This window comes from Bubalus bubalis, chromosome 24 (assembly GCF_019923935.1).
Source record: "Bubalus bubalis isolate 160015118507 breed Murrah chromosome 24, NDDB_SH_1, whole genome shotgun sequence".
Classification (NCBI taxonomy): domain Eukaryota; kingdom Metazoa; phylum Chordata; class Mammalia; order Artiodactyla; family Bovidae; genus Bubalus; species Bubalus bubalis.
The window spans coordinates 32094651-32110957 of record NC_059180.1 but is presented as its reverse complement, the minus strand read 5'-3'; the positions used below and the strand labels follow the sequence as shown (position 1 = coordinate 32110957).

The 16307-nt window shown below is 48.0% G+C and overlaps 1 protein-coding gene across 3 annotated transcripts in view; it reads right to left on the bottom strand.

The window, feature by feature from the left end:
- The window catches only part of LOC102408196, a 181301-nt gene that overhangs the window by 73535 nt on the left and 91459 nt on the right, over positions 1–16307 (bottom strand). For all 3 annotated transcript variants that reach the window (XM_045164286.1, XM_045164285.1, XM_045164287.1), the window contains exons 28-35: positions 14793–14973; positions 9390–9601; positions 7334–7522; positions 6770–6909; positions 5511–5673; positions 5319–5405; positions 929–1066; positions 714–833 (exon numbers count right to left, since the gene is read on the bottom strand). In XM_045164286.1, coding sequence (XP_045020221.1) covers positions 714–833; positions 929–1066; positions 5319–5405; positions 5511–5673; positions 6770–6909; positions 7334–7522; positions 9390–9601; positions 14793–14973 — 1230 coding nt within the window. The remainder of the gene's footprint in view (positions 1–713; positions 834–928; positions 1067–5318; positions 5406–5510; positions 5674–6769; positions 6910–7333; positions 7523–9389; positions 9602–14792; positions 14974–16307) is intronic.

Here is a 16307-nt window from a genome sequence, read left to right as displayed (position 1 = left end):
ATCACCCCTGCTCTCACAGGCTGGTATTACTATCCTTCTTCACAGGAGGAAAAACTGATGCTCAGCGAGGTTGAATAATTTACCCAAGGTCACACAGCAAGTCGACAGTGGAGCTAGGATTTGAACCTGAAAGCTCCTTGGAGATGGGAACAGAAACAGTCATCCGTGCAGTCCCAGTACATCGTACAGAGCCTGGCATGCAGCAGAGACACTATCTATATATGGTGAATTAATGAATATACCCACAGTGGCTGCTATATATTCACCAAAATGCACTTCCTTTCCCTCTAGGACATATGGCTAAACTACATTTCCCAGCCTCCCTTGCAGCTGGGTGGGGGTCAAGTGATGAGTTCCCACCAGTGGAATTAGTTATGCGCCTGACCAATGAAAACCTCTTGCAAAATTCTCACTCTCTTTCTCCTCATCTAGCCAGCTGGGGCAGAGCCACAGGGTGGTGGGAGCCTGGGTCCCTGAGTGACTGTGTGGAGTAGACCCGCAACGAACTGTGACATGACTGCAGAATAAACTTTCACAGTAAAGCAAACTCTTGTCACAGTGGTGCACCCTGATTCATCATATGCACGCTGCCCAAATAAAGCCTGTGCTATCAGCTTGCCAGGGCCACCTTGCCACCTCCCATACAGGACACCCACATGCTAACATTAAATCCCCTCCTCCCTCAGCTAGGAGGCAGAACTCAGTCTTCTGACCTGGGACGTGACGTTGCGGTTGATGGTAGCTCGTGCATCCACACCACAGTCAAATGCTCCCTTGTGACTCTGTCTGAAGACAATGTCCCCGTCCACATTCAGGGCCTGGGGAAACCTCAGCTAGGAAAGAACAGACAGGACCTTTCACTCTCGCCAACAGTCAAGCTCTACTTGGAGGTCACCAACCAGCATTTGCCCAGTCCAGGGATGGGTACCTGGAAGGAGTGAGCCACGTCCAGGGCCAGGTTATGCCAGACTTCACCATGCCGCGATCTGTCATGGTGCAGAGCCTTCAGGTGCAGCAAGACTTTCTGGTTGACTTTCAGAGTGGCCTCGACACCTCTGTTCTTAGCCTGTACAAGAACCCACGGCCCTGAGAGAGGGGACTCCCCATCTCTGAGTGCCTGCAGACGCCACCCTCGGAACCCAGCAATCAAAGTGGTCCCAAGATTGATGGGTGAAAGCAGTCTACACTGCGCCACTCACAGGAAAGAAAGCAGGGCAGGTACACGGGGGGGGGTCTCTGATGTGTATGGTAAACTCCAGCGCCCACAGGTGGGGCGAGCAGGGTAGGCTTGAGGGCCTGTGTCTCATTCACAAGGGTGATTGTTCTAGTCACTGCTGCCGTTGTAACACTCAGCATGGCGCAGGTGCATAGTAGGTGCTCAACAATTATCTAGATGAATGCAGAATCACTAGTTGTAGTTATAGCCTGAAACCCCAAGGCCAATGCCATGCGAAGTAGAAGAATGTTTAATTTCTGGCAGGCAGAAAAATACCCACTTTCCCCAAAATGTCCATGTCCTGAACCCTGAACTCTGGGAATCTGTTACCTTACAGGGCAAAAGAGATTTTATAATTAAGGATCTTGAGATGGGCAGATTATCCTGGATTATCCAATGAGCTGATCACAAGGCTTCTTTGGTTTGTATTGGTTTTTTTTTTTTTTTTTTTTGGTCAAATAGCACGTGAGATCTTAGTTCCCTGACCAGGTATTGAACCTGTGCCCTCTGCAGTGAAAACATGGAGTCTTAACCATTGGACTTCCCGGGAAGCCTCAAGGATTCATATAAGAGGGAGACAAGAGAGTCACAGTCAGAGAGAGGAAGATGCTACTCCGCTACCTTTGAAAACAGAGAAAGGGACCATAAATCAAGACACATGGGTGGTTTTTAGAAGTTAGAAAAAGCAAAAAAAAAAAAAAAAAAAGGATTCTCCCCTGGAACTTCTAGAAAGAATGCAATCCTGGAAACATGTTGATTTCAGCCAAGTGAAACCCATTTTTTATTTCAGATCTCAAGAAATGTAAGATAAATTTGCTGTGTTAAGCTGCTAAGTTTGTGGCAATTTATTATAGCAGCAACAGGAAATACATACACAGAGTTAATCACTTATTCACTCAACAACCATTTCGCTTCTGCCACATGCTAAGTACAAGCAGCAGGCTGCCATCTTTTCCCACCTGTGCTGACTGAGAAGTTAAAAAATGTCTTGCCACTAGAATTTTATCATTGGTGAACGTCTCTCAAAGAATACACAGCTTTATTTCAGAGCCAGGATGGAGGAGGAAGAAACAAAGGTCCAAGAGAAGTGAAAAATGTGTGTCATTAAACAAAGATATGGTTTTAAAACCCTGGAGAAGGAAATGGCACCCTACTCCAGTATTCTTGCCTGGAAAATCCCATGGACAGAGGAGCCTGGTGGGCTACAGTCCATGGGGTCGCAAAGAGTTGGACACGACTGAGTACACAAGGTTTTAGAAAGAACAGTCAAATTAAATTAAATTAAAGGATCCCCACCTACTTGGTTCTAGCCTGTTGGTGTCAGGTGGGGTTTCAGGCCCAGTGGGTCAGATCTTCCAATTTTTTATAATTAGAAGCAGAGATCTGGGTTTTATTCCAAATCTTCTGATTTAAATGTTGACACTTTTTTTCCTTTAATTTAAATGCTAAGCAGGCCAAACAAAACACATCTGCAGGCTGGATTTGGCCCATTCGCCATTTTGCAATCTCCGGTTTAGAAAACAGGACACACCCCTGGGAAACATTTGTGCAGGTGTTCTGGGCCGTCATCTTGCCCATGGCTTCCCCTCAGGACCTCCAACTCCCAAACCCGGGGGCTGCTCACGGCCCAGTTTGACAGGCAGGGGAGTGAGGCCCCAGAAACACAGGTCTCTCTCCATGTACAGCAGCTGGCCCTGCTCCAGCCCCAGACCTGTGGATATCCCCAAGGGAGAAACCACCACTGTCTTCCTTCTCCAGGGCCCGGCACACAGGAGATGCTCAATACATGCTTGCTGGAGAATAGGATCATCTCTTGGAGCGTCTTTTCCTAGAGGGGTCAGGAAGGAGACTTGGATGAGGGCCTATAGCCATGTTGTAAGTACTCGAGATTGTACCCAAGTACAATCTTGGAAGGACTGATGCTGCAGCTGAAACTCCAATACTTTGGCCACCTGATGCAAAAGCTCACTCACTAAAAAGATGCTGATGCTGGGAAATACTGAAGGCAAAAGGAGAAGGGGGTGATAGAGGATGAAATGGTTGGATGGCATCACTGACTCAATGGACATGAGTTTGAGTAAACTCCAGGAGACAGTGAAGGACAGAGGAGCCTGGCGTGCTGCTGTCCATGGGGTCACAAAGAGTCAGCCATGACTTAGCAACTGCACAACAAGTACTCAAGAAAGATCACTGTACTCCATTTCGATCCTCATAACACTGCGTAAGAGATGAGGGTTGCTGTCTCCACTGCACAGAAGAGGAAACTGAGATCCAGAGACACAAGATGACTTGCTAAGGGCACAGAGGCAAAAACAAGTTTCACTCCTAGAAGACAAATGCCAAGACCCTCTAAGTCAGGGGTTAAAAACTACAGACTGGGGGAAAAAAAAAAAAACTGGCCAGCTTGATTTTGCAAATCAAGTTGTTTCAGCTACTATAACAGAAATGCCACAGACTGTGTGACTCAAACACCAGAAATTTTACATCTCACAGTTCTGGAGACTGGAAGTCCAAAACCAAGGTGCCAGCATGGACGAGTTCTGGTGAGAAACCTCTTGCTGGTTTGCAGATGGCTATTTTCTCATTGTGTCTTCAGATGGTGGAGAGAAAGCTCAGCTCTGATCCTCTTTTTGGAAGGACACTAATCTTATCATTAAGATTAATCACTTCATGGCAAATAGATGGGAAAAAACGGAAACAGTGACAGACTTTATTTTCTTGGGCTCCAAAATCACTGCACACAGTGACTACAGCCATAAAATTAAAAGATACTAGTTCCTTAGAAGAAAGCTGTATGACAAACCTAGACAGTGTATTAAAAAGCAGAGACATCACTTTGCCAACAAATGTCCGTATAGTTAAAGGTATGGTTTTTCAAGTAGTCATGTATGGATGTGATAGTCGGACCATAAAGAAGGCTGAGAACAGAAGAACTGATGCTTTCAAACTGTGGTGCTAGAGAAGACCCTTGAGGGTCTCTTGGACTACAAGTAGATCAAACCAGTCCATCTTAGAAATCAAACCTGAATATTCATTGGAAGGACTGATGCTGAAGCCCCAATACTTTGGCCACCTGATGCAAAGAGCCGACTCATTGGAAAAACCCTGATGCTGGGAAAGATTGAAGGCAGGAGAAGGGGGGCAACAGAGGATGAGACTGCTGGATGGCATCACCAACTCAATGGACATGAGACTGAGCAAACTCTGGGAGATAGTGAAGGAAGGGAAACTTGGTGGGCTGCAGTCCATGGGATGGCAAAGAGTCGGACATGACTGAGAGCTGAGCAACTGAACAACAATCTTATTATAAGGGCTCCACCCTCACGACCTTGATTACCCAAAGCCCGCACTTCCAAATGCCATCACATTAGAGCTTCAACATATGAATCTGGGGAGGGGGGTGGGTACACAAACATTCAGCCCACAGCAAACATTTTATCAGAACACAGTTGTGCCCACTCATTTGTGTGTTTCCTACAATGTGAGCTACAAAGGCAGAGATGAGTAGTTGCAACACTGCCTGTATGACCTGCAAAGGCTACAATAGTTACCATCTGGTCCTTCAGAGAAAAACTTGATCAACCCCTGCTCTAAATGAGGTATGTAATGCATTCTTCTTTCTTTTTTTAAAATTGTGGTCACACCACGCAGAATGTGGAACTTCCCCAACCAGGAATTGAACCTGTGCCCCCTGCACTGGAAGCACAGAGTCTTAACCACTGGATCGCCAGGGGAGTCCTAGAATGGGCTTTCAACGGCACCAGGCCAACAGCTGTTCATTTAAGCACTGACTGTGCGCCAGGCCTTGCGGCTCTCAGGATAAAAAAGCAGACAAGTCCCAATCACGGTCTCGGACTAGCACAGGGTCCGGGCTGGGGTGTTTCTCCCAAGGGAACAGGTGAGGGTTTTTAAGTAAGGGGGCGACAATGACTATGCTGGCGTGTTGAAAAACTCCCTCGGGCTCTCAAGTAGATTGAATTAGGGAGACAGCAGAACAGAAAACTCAGGCCGGAATTCTCCGTTTGCTTCGTCCAGCTGAGAGAAGATGGCAACCTGAACCGGGGACCACTGGGGTGAAAAGAGCTCTGGGATCCTCACTTACCACGTGCCGATTCCACAAAACCACGCACCCGTCCAAGCTCCTGGGGATGGCCATGCCGTCGTACGGGTGGGTCAGGCCCGCGCAGACCTGGGAGAGACAACCACACACATGCACACGTGTGTGCACACACACACACAGATGGGTCAGAGGCAGATGGAAGCCCCTCCCCGTTGAACCCTGGAGTCCACTCACATAGGGGTGCCCGGCCTGGTAGCCCAGGACCACGGTCTGCAGGGTCTCCTCCTGGGCACCGAGGACCACCCTGGTCTCCAGGGAGTAACGCTGGTGCCGCCTGTCGGCCGTGAAGGTCTCCTGCAGGAGGATGCGCTGCGGGAGGGGCACGGTCCAGGGGTGCCTGGCGTGGAGAGTGGGGAACAGGCCGAAGCCATTAAAGCGGCTGGCACGGTCAGAGGACATCTGTGCCCCAGGAGCCTGTCACTGTCTTGCAGAGTTGAGACTTTGTTACAGGGGACTAGCTTGGTGGTCCAGTGGTTAAGAATCCACCTTCCAAAGCATGGGATGTGGGTTTGATCCCTGGTCAGGAAACTAAGATCCCACACGCTGCGTAGCAACTAAGCCCTCACATTCCAACTGCTGAGCCGGCGTGCCACAACTAGAGAGAAGCTCGAGCAACGCAAATAGAGAAGCCTGTGCACTGCAACCAAGATCCTGTGTGCCTAGCTAAGACCTGAGGCAGCCAAATAAATGTTTTTTTAAAAAAGACTTTGTCTATGTGCATGCATGCGAAGTCCCTTCAGTCGTGTCTGACTCTTTGCAACCCTATGGACTGTGGCCTGCCAGGCACCTCTGTCCATGGGATTCTCCAGGCAAGAATACTGGAGCGGATTGCCATTTCCCGTCTCCAGGGGATCTTCTGGACCCAGGGATGAAACCCAGGTCTCCTGCATCTCCTGTACTGCAGGCAGATTCTTTACCATCTGAGCCACCAGGGAAAACCTGGCACACAGTAGGTGCTCAATAAATATAAATGAGATTAAAAAATGGATGAGACCTTGGCAAATGCAGTGGCTGTTAGTTTTGGGTTACCGCTGCTGTTCTGACAGTAGATGGCTAAGGACCCCCAGCTGGTCAGCACACAGCCTGGACTTTAGGCTGGGTCTTCTGACTCCAACCCCGTGCTGTTCACCCCCCAAGAACAGGCTTTTCAACCAGCTGTGCCTCCAGGAACTGAAATGGTTCCCCCAGAGCAGCTTTCAGCCTGGGGTGATGAGACTGTTTTCTGTGCCCACCTCGGCACACTAATGAAAGGGGGTGAGGGACGTGGGGGCTTTCAGGGAGGGGGCTCGTCTCCGAGCTCTGGGTTCTGTCTGGGCCCCTCCAGGCCACGTGGCACACCCCACTCCCTGGTGACCCTCCATGCTGGAGAACAGGAGACCCGGGCAAGCACCACACCTCAGGGGAAGCAGCCCAGGGGAAGGGGCCACACATACAGAAGGGAGAAGGTTCCCTGCTTCCGGTACAAGCTCCTGTCTTGAACCAGCTCCTCCAGTACGCCCTCCAGCTGCAGGCCCTCAGGATGGCCCCTGGCACCGGTCCCCAGAGCCGTCAGCGATACATGACTCTTCCATGGCTGCAATGAGGACCAGGCTGATGTGGAGGGATGCCCGGAGGGTCCAAGCTGCGAAACATCCTGCCCTGGGGGTCTCCAGGGGCAGCCCCCACTGCCCATTCATCACCCCAGGAATGACCACCGAGAAGGGCTGATCAAATGGGCTTCAGCCTCCACACCATCAGACCTCAAGGTTGCACAGGCACACTGCTATGGCCAGAGCTCTCCAGGGGCCCAGCAGGGATGAAGCACTTGGATGTCCAGTACCAGGTGGCCGACCTTTGCTCCGGGGTCAGCACTAGTATGGCTGGGGTCCCTTTTATAGATGAAGAAACTGAGGCTTGGGGAGGCTTATAGGCCAAACTAGTAGCCTTCCCCATCCCAGATATGTGATTCAGGGTCTCTCGATGGCAAAGTCTCCAGCACAGGCCACCTGGACCCCTACCTGCTCCGTGTGCCTATAGGCTGCCGTTAGGTTCAGCTCCCGATGGGGGCCCTTCAACCAGCAGCGCAGGATCTTACGGTCTCGGCTGTTCTCAGCATGAATCTCGCTCTGCACCGCTTCGCTCCAGGCTGATTCTATTTCACTCCGGCTGCTAAAGAGGCTCTGTGCCAAGGCTGTCACCGTGGAAACCTGCAATGAGGATGAAGAGGCTGACCAAAGCCTTTGCACACCCGATTTCCTCCTCTTGGGAGTCCCTTTCTCTCAGTCCCACTTGGTGAACTCCTACTCATCCTTCAAAACCCCTCCAATGCCACCTCTGAAGGGCACACAAGAGGACAGAGGGGTAGCCTTCTCTCCCTGCATCACCTTCATGGTTTTCAGAGCCATGGGAGGAGCTAGGTGTTCTTTGGGCTTGTACTGGGGCTGGGGGAAGAAGAACTCTTTAGCCTTGTGCTGGGCTGTGTACCCAGCCCATTGCCCTTGGCACAAGCTCCTCTAGGAACACCAAGCCCCTCTAGGAGCAACAAGGCTGTGCTTTGTGCCCTGCTGGCCTCTGTCCCTTGTTCGTACAGCTCCCTCAGGGGACTCATGAGGAGAGGTAATGGGGCCAAGACGGAGTTTGGGAATTACCAAACCTCCTGCCAAATACCATAACCTCCCAAGACCTTACCCCATGCATCACTGACCTCAGGTCACCCCCAGAACCTACGGGCCCCATTTCAGCAAATGGCACCTGCTTCTACACAACTTTGTTGCTGTTCAGTCGCTCAGTTGTGTCCAACTCTTTGTGACCCCACGGACTGCAGCACACCAGGCTTCTCTGTCCTACACTATCTCCTGAAGCTTGCTCAAACTCATGTCCATCGAGTCAGTGATGCCATCCAACCATCCCATCCTCTGGTGCCCCTTCTCCTCCTGCCTTCAATCCTTCCCAGCATCAGGGTGTTTTCCAATGAGTCAGCTCTTCAAATCAGGTGGCCAAAGGACTGGAGCTTCAGCTTCAGCATCAGTCCTTCCAATGAATATTCAGGGTTGATTTCCTTTAGGATGGACTGCTTTGATCTCCTTGCTGTCCAAAAGAATCTCAAAGAGTCTTCTCCAGCACCGCAGTTTGAAAGCATCAACTAGGCACTCAGCCTTCTTTATGGTCCAACTCACATCTGTACACGACTACTCGAAAAACCATAGCTATACAACTGCTTGAGCTAAAAACTTAGGGTCATTTGTCTCTTCCTCACTTCCCCAAACCAATCCATAAGCAAGTCAGTCATCTACACCTTCAAGTAAGTTCTGCAATCTGACCACCTGCCTCTGCTGTCTTCTCCCAGGCCAGGCCACCATCACGCCCCTGGGCTGGGTCACCTGCAGGAGCGGGATGGCCGACCCCTCCTTGCATCCTGCCCTGGCTTTATCTGTCACATAGCTGCCCTCTCGAGGTCCCTAACCTTGCCAGGAGTCACTTGCTCCTTCTGAGTCCACCCTGGCGCCACCTGGCCCCTGCCTCTAGGGGAGCATGCTGTCCCCAGACATGTCCACCAAGCTGCCTCCTCCTGAGCCCAAGTGAGGCCTGGACCACCCCTCCCCTATGTCCAACACAGGGAGAGGCTTGATGTACCGGGTTCCCACGTGTGACACCATGGAAGTCCTTCTCTGGTTGCTTTCCTTCCAAACTCTGCTATGCTGCTTCACTCGGCAGGCGGTATAAAACTGACCTCCGTCCTCAAAGTTATCATTCTGCGTTTTGGCAAAAGCCTCCTATCTATTTGTTTCCAAGGTACCAGCTCAACCTACTTTCATATTTTACTGTATCAGCTGCTAAGCAAGAACATGAGACATTGAGGTTTATTTTGCGGTCCACTCTCCCAAATTCCCTTGGCAACTAACTCTGAAGAGTGTCAATACTGAGTGAGCCAGACCTCATGCATCTGGGACTCAGTATGGAAAACCCCCGAACCTCAGTTTTAACCCTTTGCTCACAAGATTTAAACCACAAGACATCAGCCTCCCTGGCCGCTGGTGAAGGGGGTGGGCAGGGGGCGTGGCTGAGCATGCGCACCCGGAGGTAAGTGGTAGCCGGGGTGTAGACGTGGATCTTGCCCTGCTTCTGGAGGCCCTGGCCCCTGCAGGCCACGTTCATCACCAAATTCTTGAGGGTCCAGGCCTTGCCCAGAGTCAGCTCCAACACAGCCTGGAACATGGCTCGGTTAGGCCAGTACAGCCTGTGAGCCGTGGAGACCATCAGCCAGGGACTATTCAGGTTCAAGGCTCCTGCAACAGGCAGAGAACAAGAAACTAGTTATCTCCAGGGCAAGAAGGGGGCTTCTGGCAGGCAGCAAGAGACCCCTGTAAAGTCATCACGGTCACTGCAGAGCACATCTCATGACTGGGGATAGAACATAAGGGAACCTTCTAGAATGACTCTAATGCTCTGAATTTTGACAGGAGCTCAGGTTTCACAGATCTGTGCACCTGTCAAAACTCATCAACTGGTACCCGGGAGATGTTGGCATTTCACCTTAGTGAACGATACCATACTGAAATGTCGAGGGGTGAGATGGACCACGGTTTACAACTTAATTTGACCTGTTACCAACAAATAAGACAGATGGCTAAGTGGACAGATAGGTAACAAGAGAGGTGGAGTAAAATGTTAATAGTAGAATCCACACTGAGAATATGTAGGTGTTCACTGCAGCACTCTTTGCACTTTTCTGTATGTTTGAAATGTTTTCAGGAAGATATGTTAGAAAAAATGCTAGGAAAGTTGGAGAGGGGGCACTGGACTGAGGTGATCAAGAGCGTGGCCTTTACTCTTGCAAGCTATGTGACCTCTTTGAGCCTGTGCTTCCCTCATCTGTAAAATGGGTACAATAGTACCAATCACTGTGTCTTGGGACAGAGAAAGCATCTACTCGGAAGAGTAAAGATCAGTCATCACCATCATCAAAAAGTTGACATTCTACATAGCACGTTGCCCTTCCACAAGGAACTAAAACCAGTCACTGGACCCCTCTCATACTTTGTAATAAATCTCCCACTTGCTCAGGGGCTAATTCAGTAAATATTGTTCCAGACTCTTGGAACTTGGCAGTGAACAGGAGGCATAGTTGCTGCCTTGATGGAACTTGCGGTCTGGGGGCAGTGGTGGGGGAGAAATCTTGAATAAACATATAATGAGACCTGTGCTGTGCTGTGCTTAGTTGCTCAGCCCTGTCGGACTCTTTGCGACCTCATGGACTGTAGCCCGCCAGGCTCCTCTTTCCGAGGGGATTCTCCAGGCAAGAATACTGGAGTGGGTTGCCATGCCCTCCTCCAGGGGATCTTCCCAACCCAGGGGTCGAACCCAGGTCTCTTGCCTTGCAGGCATATTGTTTACCGTCTGAGCCACCAGGGAAGACCAACCTAGGAGGAAAATGCTGAGTGCTAGGAAGGAAAAGAAAGAGGGAGTTAGACCAAGGTCAGGAGGATCAGTGAAGACTCCCATGAACAGGACCATTGAGCTCAACCCTGAATGAGAGGCAGTGGAGTCTGTCAAAGAGAGGGAGTGCTCCCCCACCTCCTAGTGGAGACAGAAGATTCACTATGTGGGGAAACTGAGGCTGAGAGGCCAGGATTTAGGGGGGCCCAGCACAGCAAGGGTAGAGGGCGAGCTGCCAAGTTGAGAGCAGGGCGATATTGAGTAGAGTGTAGTCAGGTGCCCTGACCTGAGGTACCAGTTCCACAGGAGATGGGGAGATTGCTCCACAGAAGAACAGAGTGACTGAAAAAAAATGGTCTACAGATATGGGGCCCAGGGTCCTCAGGCAGAGCCAGGACCCCACCCGACAGGGAAGTCCATCAGTCAACAAGAGCACCTCCACTCATACATACATCAGTTCAGTTGCTCAGTCGTGTCCGACTCTTTGTGACCCCATGAATTGCAGCACGCCAGGCCTCCCTGTCCATCACTAACTCCCGGAGTTCACTCAGACTCACATCGATTTACATACATATATACAAATGAAATACCACTCAGCCACGAAAAAGAATGAAATAATTCCATTTGCAGCTACATGAATGCAACTAGAGATTATCACCCTAAATGAAGCAAGTGAGAAAGATAAATACCATGTAATATTACTTAGACATGGAATCTAAAATATGACACAAATGATCTGATCTATGAAAAAGACTCATAGACGTAGAGAACAGACTTATAGTTAACAAGGGGAGGGATGGATTGGGAGTTTGGGATTAACAGATGGAAACTATTATATATGGAATGGATAAACAACAAGATCCTACTGTATAGCACAGGGAATAATATTCAATATCCTATGATAAGCCATAATAGAAAAGAATAGAAAAATTGTATATATATATAAAACGGGATCACTTTGCTGTACAGCAGAAATTAATAGAACATTGTAACTCAACTATACTTCAACAAAATGATTTTTTTTTAAAGAGCACACACACTCTCCCCCTCCCACAGAGCCTCCTTCCAAACAAGTTCCAAGTTACTGACTCTTAAACAAAAGCACATACCCTACTCTTACCTGGCATGTGGGGAAAGCTACTAAAAGGAACTTCAGAAACATAAAGAAAAAAGAAACTCAGGGGGAACAGATCAAAGCCCCTCAATTCTATAACTTACGTTCACAGAGAAGATAATGCATTCATGAAGAACTTGCAGGAACACAAAACTGCTCTTGGGAATACAAGCTAAACAAAACTAAAAAGGTCAGCAGGAGGGCTGGTGGACGAAGCAGGGGAAATCAGCCCTCAGAACAGAACAAGAGGACAAAGAGATGGAACAAACGAGAGAAAAGAGAAAGTCAGAGGTTTAGTTTCTGAGGACCAACATCTATCTGACCAACAGGAATTCCAGAACACAGAAAGAAATTACCAAAGAAACTGTACAACAAAACTCCCAAGACCCAAATGGTGGGTCTCCACATTGCAGGGTTATATGCCAAGTCCTTAGCACAGTGAATGAAGATAGATACAAACCAAGGCTCATCATCATAAGATTTAAAGATATGAGGAATAAGGGCTTCCCTCATAGCTCAGTTGGTAAAGAATCTGCCTGCAATGCAGGAGACCTCAGTTCTATTCCTGGGTCAGGAAGATCCACTGGAGAAGGGAAAGGCTACCCACTCCAGTATTCTGACCTGGAGAATTCCATGGACTAGTCCATGGGGTGGCAAAGAGTCAGACATGACTGAGCTACTTTCACTTTCAGGAATAAAGAGAAGCTCCTAAAAGCTTCCAGAGAGAGAAAAAAGGGTCACAGACAAAGGATGATGGATCAGAAATAGCACCAGACCTCTCAACTGATTCACATAGACAGTGGAGCGATGTCTTTGAAATCTCAAAGGGCAATCATTTCCAACCTAGAGTTCTCTATTCAGCCAAATCAAATGAAGACAGTTAAAACATTCAGGGTTTCAAAATGTTTACATCCTGTTACAGGCTGAATTGTGTCAACCCCGGGTACCTCAAAATGTGACCTTATTTGGGAATGGAGTCATTGCAGATAAAATTAGTTAAGATGAGATCATACCAGAGTCCCAGGTGGCTCAGTGATGGAAGATCCCCTGGAGGAGGAAATGGCACCCCACTGCAGTATCCTTGCCTGAAAAATCCCATGGACAGAGGAGCCTGGTGGGCTATAGTCCATAGGGTCACAAAGAGTTGGACACACTGAGGGTTCACAGACACTCAACGGCATAGGGGAGGCCCGAAGTCTGACATGACTGGTGTCTTTATATGAAGAGATAAGTTTACACACACACACACACACAGAACCATGTAACAACAGAGGCAGAGACTGTTGTTGTTGTTTAGTCACTAAGTCATGTCCGATTCTTTGCAACCCCATGGACTGTAGCCCACCAGGCTCTCTGTCCATGGGGGTTTTCAGCCAAGAATACTGCAGTTGGGAAGTTGGGTTGCCATTTCCTTCTCCAGGGGATCTTCCCAACCCACAGATCGAACTTGTGTCTCCTGCAGGCAGAGATTAGAGCAATGTAACTCTAATGTAACTCATTGTTCCAACCAAGGAACATCAAGCACTAATAGCCACCACCAGAAGCTAGGAAGAGGCAGGAAGGATTCGACCCAGGGTCACAGAGAGAACATGGCCCTACTGACACCTCATTTTCAGAATTCTAGTCTTGGAGACTGTAAGAGAATAAATTTGTTGTTTTAAGCCACCCAGCTTGTGGTAATTGGTTAACACAGCCCTAGCTAACGAATACACTTTCCATGTATCCTCTCTCAAGAAGCTACTGGAGGATGTGCTCCATTGGAACAAAAGAGTAAAGCAAGAAAGAACATGAGTGCAGAGTAAAGCAAGAACGAACATGAGTGCAAGAAGCAGGGACTGTGGCCCAGAGAAGTGGAAGGCACTCCCTGAATGATGGTGGGGGGATGCCCCAGGACACAGCTGGTCTATCCTGGAGCAGCAGTGGTTCCAGGAAGTGTCGACAAGAAAACTATGAGAACCAATCGAAGCTGACATGTAATCTGAAGTGTGTGACCCTCTGGAGAAGAGTTTTGCACTGTTGCTAAAAATTCTAGGAATAATCATAGGAGGAAAATAGAAAATTAATCAAACAGGAGGGAAAGGCTATTATAGCTCCAGGAAAAACGAAAAGTTAGAATTCTAGTATACCACGTGTCTCAGCTGTGAGGGACACAATTATATCAACACTGAATATTAAGAAACTGTAACTGTTTGGGGGGAAGAGAGGGAAATACATATTTTAAAAGGGATGGTGCAAGTTAAATTCTCATCCTCTATAATAAGAAATACATGGAGAATAAAAACGCCTAAAAGAGAAAAAGCAAGAAGTAAGTGTGATTAACAGATGGAAGGTCTGATAAGAAATAGTAAAAAGAATTTACAGTGATTGCCATTTCAAGAAAAATTTGGGATAGGAAGACATGAAGCAGAAAATGACTGTTTGTTATAACTTTAACTTTAAAAAAATTTTCAACTGTACATAAATACAGAGACTATGATGAGATCGCCATGTAACATTCACCCACCTTCAACAATTTCCATGTCATAGTCTAATTCACTTTTCAAACTATGTATTTCTTCAATAAAAAAAATTAATTCAAAGATAAACTATGGTACATCCATCTTTTTAAAGGGGAGACAGTGTTCCAAGGAGAAGAAATAGCAAGTGCAAAGGCCCTGAGGTATGTCTGGGGAACAGAAAGAGGCCAGTAGGGTTGCAGGGTGATGGGCATGGGGAAAGTAGGGTGAGATAAGGTCGGAGAAGTAGGCCCTGTAATGTAGAGCTGTTAGTAAGGGTAAGAAACCGGGATATGTGTGTGTGTTTCCTGCAACACATTAAAGCCCTGAGTCTGGAGATAGCCAGGCAGACCAAAGGGAAGGCTGTTGCAGACAGTGGGCACGACTTGAGTGAAGACCACTAGCCAAGGACATCCCGTAGAGGCCACTCACCTTCCCACTTCCACAGGGTGGCCCGGGACGTGTCCTTCCACTGCAAGCCCGCCACGAAGGGCAGCCGCCCGTTGTACTGCACCTTCAGGTGTGTGCTCGTCTCCACATGGGGATGGCGGAGGCTCAGGTGGTGCAGCTGCATTCGGTAATCCACCTGCCTCTCCAGTACCTGCAGCACAAACTGGAGACCCACACCCACGACGCTAATCAGATCTGGTGCTAACCACGAGGCTGCTTCCAACCTAGAACATTCCACTGGCTCTCCACTGCAGCCTGAGCTCCCTGGCTACCAGGAACTGCCCCAGCCCACCCCCAAAAGAAACCCTGCACCCCTTAGCAGTCACTCCTCATTGCCTCCTTCCCATACACTCCAGAAACCTACCTTCTGTTTCTATTAATTTACCTCTTCTGGACATTTCTTACAAACAGAGTCATATAGTATGTGGCCTTTGGTGTCAGGCTTCTTTAACACGGCATGATGCTTTCAAGGTTCATCCACGTTGTAGCATGTGTCAGAATTTCATTTTTTTTCTATTTAAATTCTACTTATTTTAATTGGAGGATAATTACTTTACAATGTTGTGCTGGTTTGTCATACATCAACATGAATCAGCCATAGATACACATACGTCTCCTCTCCCTTGAACCTTCTTCCCACCTCCAAATCCATTCCACCCCAGAACTTCATTCTTATTACTGAATGATATTCTATTGTATGGATAAATATATTTGTCAACTTATTCACTGATGAACATTTGGGTTGTTTCTGCTTTGGGGTTATTATGAATAAAGCTGGTATAAATGTTCACGTACAAGTTTTGTGTGGATATAAGTTTTCAATTCTCCTGAGTACCTAGGGGTAGAATTGTTGGGTCATACAGTAACTCTGTGTTTAATATTTTAAAGAAACATAAAACTCTTTTTTTCTAAACAATCACACCATTTTATGATGCCACCAATATGAGTCCTAATTTCACGAACACTTGTTAGTTTCTTTCTTTTTTCATTTCAGCTATTCTAATGGTGGGCTGGCTTCCCAGATGATGCTAGTGGCCAAAGAATCAAGCTGCCAAAGCACAAGACTCAAGAGACGTGGGTTCAATGCCTGGGTCGAGATCCCTTGGAGTAGGAAACAGCACCCCACTCCAGTCTTCTTGCCCAGAAAATTCCATGGACAGAGGAGCTACACTCCATGGGGCTAAAAAGAGTCAGACACAACCGAGCAATTGAGTGCCCCCTGCTAATGGTAGCATCTCTCTGCGGTTTTGATTCTAATTTCTCTAATGACTAATTCGCTTAAGCAGCTTTTCACATATCTATTGGCCACTTGTGTACCTTCTTTGGAGAAATATCTATTCAAATCCTTTGTCGTTTTCATGTTGAGTTGTAAGTGTTTTTTATCTATTCTGGATACAAAGCCTCTATCAGATATACGATTTGCAGATGTTTTCTTCCATTCTGTGGGTTGTTACTTCACTTTCGTGACGGTGTTCTTTGAAGACAAATTTGGGGGGG